The sequence below is a fragment of the Trachymyrmex cornetzi genome, unplaced genomic scaffold (genome assembly GCF_001594075.2).
Source record: "Trachymyrmex cornetzi isolate Tcor2-1 unplaced genomic scaffold, Tcor1.1 scaffold1552, whole genome shotgun sequence".
NCBI classification, from domain to species: Eukaryota; Metazoa; Arthropoda; class Insecta; order Hymenoptera; family Formicidae; genus Trachymyrmex; species Trachymyrmex cornetzi.
Window position 1 is genome coordinate 137,493 of NW_017296149.1, and position 3,754 is coordinate 141,246.

At 34.8% G+C, this 3,754-nt stretch overlaps 1 protein-coding gene across 2 annotated transcripts; it reads right to left on the bottom strand.

The window, feature by feature from the left end:
- Positions 1-1,326: 1,326 nt before the first annotated feature.
- On the bottom strand, positions 1,327-3,086 carry LOC108758237 (uncharacterized). Of its 2 annotated transcripts, none has more exons than XM_018503071.1 (3): positions 2,953-3,086; positions 2,250-2,513; positions 1,327-1,976 (listed from the first exon to the last, which is right to left on the bottom strand). In XM_018503071.1, the coding sequence occupies exons 2-3, from the start codon at positions 2,487-2,489 to the stop codon at positions 1,332-1,334; spliced, it is 885 nt and encodes a 294-aa protein (XP_018358573.1). In that variant the 5' UTR covers positions 2,490-2,513; positions 2,953-3,086; the 3' UTR covers positions 1,327-1,331. The 2 variants fall into 2 exon arrangements, with proteins under 2 accessions (XP_018358573.1, XP_018358572.1); XM_018503070.1 differs by having other exon boundaries at positions 1,327-1,979.
- Positions 3,087-3,754: the final 668 nt, after the last annotated feature.

Below are 3,754 nucleotides of genomic sequence, written 5' to 3' on the forward strand. Positions count from 1 at the left end.
CAAAAAATAATATTTATGCATTCTGTGTAGGTATATAGTAAGTCATTGTCACAGTTGATTTTACAATAAAAATGTCTTTATTTCATTACTTTTACAATGGATGGTTTTTCAAACAACGAGAAAGGCTTCGCGTGCAGGGTACTTGTTGTTACAGGTGTAATGGAATGAAAGGTTAAAGTCCCTTTTACAGTTTTTGCCAATTTGAAACGCGTCGCTAGTTTTTCTTCTTCTATCATATATTCTTCATTTGTAAAAAAATTACAATTAATATTAGGAAGTGCCTCGGTAGCCCACTTAAATAATTCTACGGGAGTTTGTATTGGACTTTCTATTCTTTGTAAACTCGCTCTAGCAGCAAGTCTTTTAAGTGTTCCTCCCAAACCGTTGCATGGTTCCTTACCGTGCGACGTTGGGAAGAAATGCCATTCGGCTGACATTTGGAAATCTTTTGAATGATGTGATAAATTTATAAAGTTTTTCTTATTCTTATATTGCGCGCTTGCTCCATCGGAAAAGTAGATAACATGATTGACTTTTGGTATTTTTTCTTTAACGAATTTAAGAAGTCCTGATTGAAACATGTGTACGGCAATAGTGTCATGATGTAGGCATTCTGAAATGGACACAAGATTTTTCATTTGTAACACATTTTCGTCGTCTTTGTAATAAATTGCGAACGGATGAATCGTCGCTTGGTTATTATTCCAATGCATGCCTTGTACTGTATTTTGAATTACGAAGGCATAGTTTTCTGCGAAATCGCAAATTACAATGCATTCATTGGCCTTTAAATTTTCTTTCTTTTTATTCAAAAATTCATTTTGCTTTTTCACAAGGTAAGAATGTTGTAATAATTTTTGTAATCCCTGAGATAAAAACTGCAAATATTCATCTACCGACGATACGACGGTTTGCAATGTAGTCCTGGCTATGTAAGTCCACTGTTTGTAAGTGATGTTGTCTATGAGGTTATCTTCAAACACAGTTTCCAAATACTCTATCAAATTTTGTACACCAGGGCATTCGGAACAAGTTCCCATATAACAGTCGGTAGAAGGAGAATCACATACCATTTTCTTAAAACAATCATGGTAATCGCTAATTACATGTTCAGTAGTAGCCGTCAGAGATTTTATACTTGCACCATCTATCATGAGTTTAACATTTTCGTGTATTGCACAAACACAAACTGAGTGGGTTCCGCTTGCCCCTGCCAGAATACAGTATTTTGGTCTTAAACTTGCAAATTTTGAGAGACTACATTTGACGTCTGGATTGGTATTTTTGAATGCTCGGTATAACTCTTTCAAATTATTCAAAATCAATCTCTTTTACATATGATTCCTTTTCCCATCAACTTTCACGGAGACGAAATCTTTTTGACCAGGCATTACTCGACTGTATTCGTCAGAATTGTAAAAGACTATTACCAAATTTGTAACATTTTCGTCCAATCCAGGATGACTTTTGGGGTTCGGTCCTGATAAAATATCTTTTTGTGTTGCAGTTTGTTTTGCTACGTTAATCATGTGGCGTGTGGCACTCGGAAAATGTTTTAAAATTTTTCGATAAGACCATTGGTGAACCACTGTTAAAATCTGTACTTGGACTGTGCGATCTATTGTATTATTAAATCTTTTCTGCAAAGCATTCAAAACATCTTGTCCATCATCGTTATCATCATCTTCGTCACTATCTTTGGAACTAATATCACAGTAAAAAATGTTCTTTTTTATTGCATCAGAAATATTTCTTAATTTTTCTGTACGATACTTTTTTTGATGAACTTTTTTCACTTTAATAGGCGAAATGGCGATAAAGCTTAATCCTCGATTCACTTCAGCAATAACTTTGGAAAAGCGTTCTTCTTTTTTTCCAGAATATTCAGAAGTGTCAGTATTAACAGGATTTTCATCAATAGATTCATCAGAAGACATAGGAACTGCGGGTGGATTTTCCTGAGGAGGTGGAACATCCTGCTGGAAACAATAAATAGATGTTCTTCATTGGAATATAAAAATTACATTTTAATTTTAGCATTATTTCATTCAATTTATGAACAATATTTAGGATTTATTTAATGATTTGATTATTAATCAAATCATTAAATTGATACATCAAAATCACATAAATTTAAAACAATCTTTTAGAAATTCACACAGCTGTATATTTTATAAATTAGATTTACAAAAAACTTTTATGTGATTGATGTGAATAATTATAAAATAATGTCATAAAATAATACATACATTTTGTTTTTCACAGCTCTGAGTTGCATCTGCTTTCTTAACAGTTTGTCTTATACGACAAGTGTTGCACACTCTTTGTTGTAGTGTTTCTTCGGTTACTGGAAGATTCCAATCTCGAAGTAGCTTTGCTGTAACCTTTCTCAAACCTTGTCTTTTGTTTGCGTGAGAACTTAAATTATATGGATTGAAACAGGTGTCCAATCGGATGTTGTTCCACTTCTTTTTGGTCGATTTTGTCATTTTGTTGATTGCAGATTGTGATGTCTGTATGATAATAAGAATATTATGATAAACAGTATATTTTAACCCTGCTAGAAATATGATCGTGAATTTTTGTGATTATCTGTTGAAAAATGATTCTATTATGTTTAAAAGGGTTGAAAATTTAACCTTTTCTAAACAATTTTCCACATCTCTGAATACATTTCAACACATTTCATCAAATTTAGACAGTTATTAACATTTTTTATCATACTTAAACATTATCATAAAAAATTACGTTTGTAATGTATGTCATAAAAATCAAAATGAAATTACAACACTTTTGGTAACGTATATTTTAATAATATTACACACTTGTCCACACATGACACACTTATTCACAGTTTTCAACGCTTTTCAACAAAAACCAATATTTTCCCCCAAGGAAGTAAATAATAATTTTATTAATATACAATTATTGCGAAAAAATATAGGTACTTACATGTTTAGATAATATCTGCTCCACAAGAATGTTATAATTGCGAACAACTAAATGTTCGACGACTACCAAAACTATCGTACGGCAAATACAACGTTTGTTTTCACAACTGAACACGATCGAACACGTCCGTTACTTAGGACTTAGGGATGCGACATCGGAGATCGATATTCTAGATTATCAATATCGGTCTCATCGATATTTCGATATTTTTATCGATATCGGTGTCATCGATATTTTTCCATATCGATACCCAGATAGCACACTTCTTCTTATTACTTAATGGCTCCCGCCTCCAAACAACAAAAGGAGGTCGATACGGCCAGATCACATCTTGATTGAACGAAACTACTTGTGTCATGAAACAGTAAAATTATATACACGACAGAGCGCCCAGAGTGGAGCTGACTGCTCCAACTAGTATACCGCGCGACCGAGTCAAGCGGAGCGGAATGCTTCGCTAGGATGGGAAGGGATGGACGAAGGCAGGGCATGGCGCCTGCGCAGGTCGCGGGAAGGCGCGAGATACGAGCTCAGAAATGCCTGTTACAAGCTTTGCAAAGATTGAGAATGAGGCGGCAGACACATTCTGACGGGTCAGAAATGGCCTGCGAGAATTTATTAGCATTGTCACCGGCGTTCGAGGTGCGGTCAACCATGCGTCTTAAATATCGCGCTTGGACGTAGGTGTAAGGGCAATCATAAATCAGGTGAATAATGTCTTGTCGCGACGATCCGCAGGGACAAGAGGGATCTTCAAAAAGATTTTTGCGGTATAAGCTGAAGTTAAGATTGTAGTGGTCGG

Bases quoted from the DNA above. Each gene is read 5' to 3' on its own strand.
- LOC108758237 (XM_018503070.1), bottom strand. From the start codon at position 2,489: ATGACAAAATCGACCAAAAAGAAGTGGAACAACATCCGATTGGACACC. The intron at 1,980-2,249 runs GTATGTATTATT...TATTGTTTCCAG, and splicing joins AGAGCTGTGAAAAACAAAAT to CAGGATGTTCCACCTCCTCA.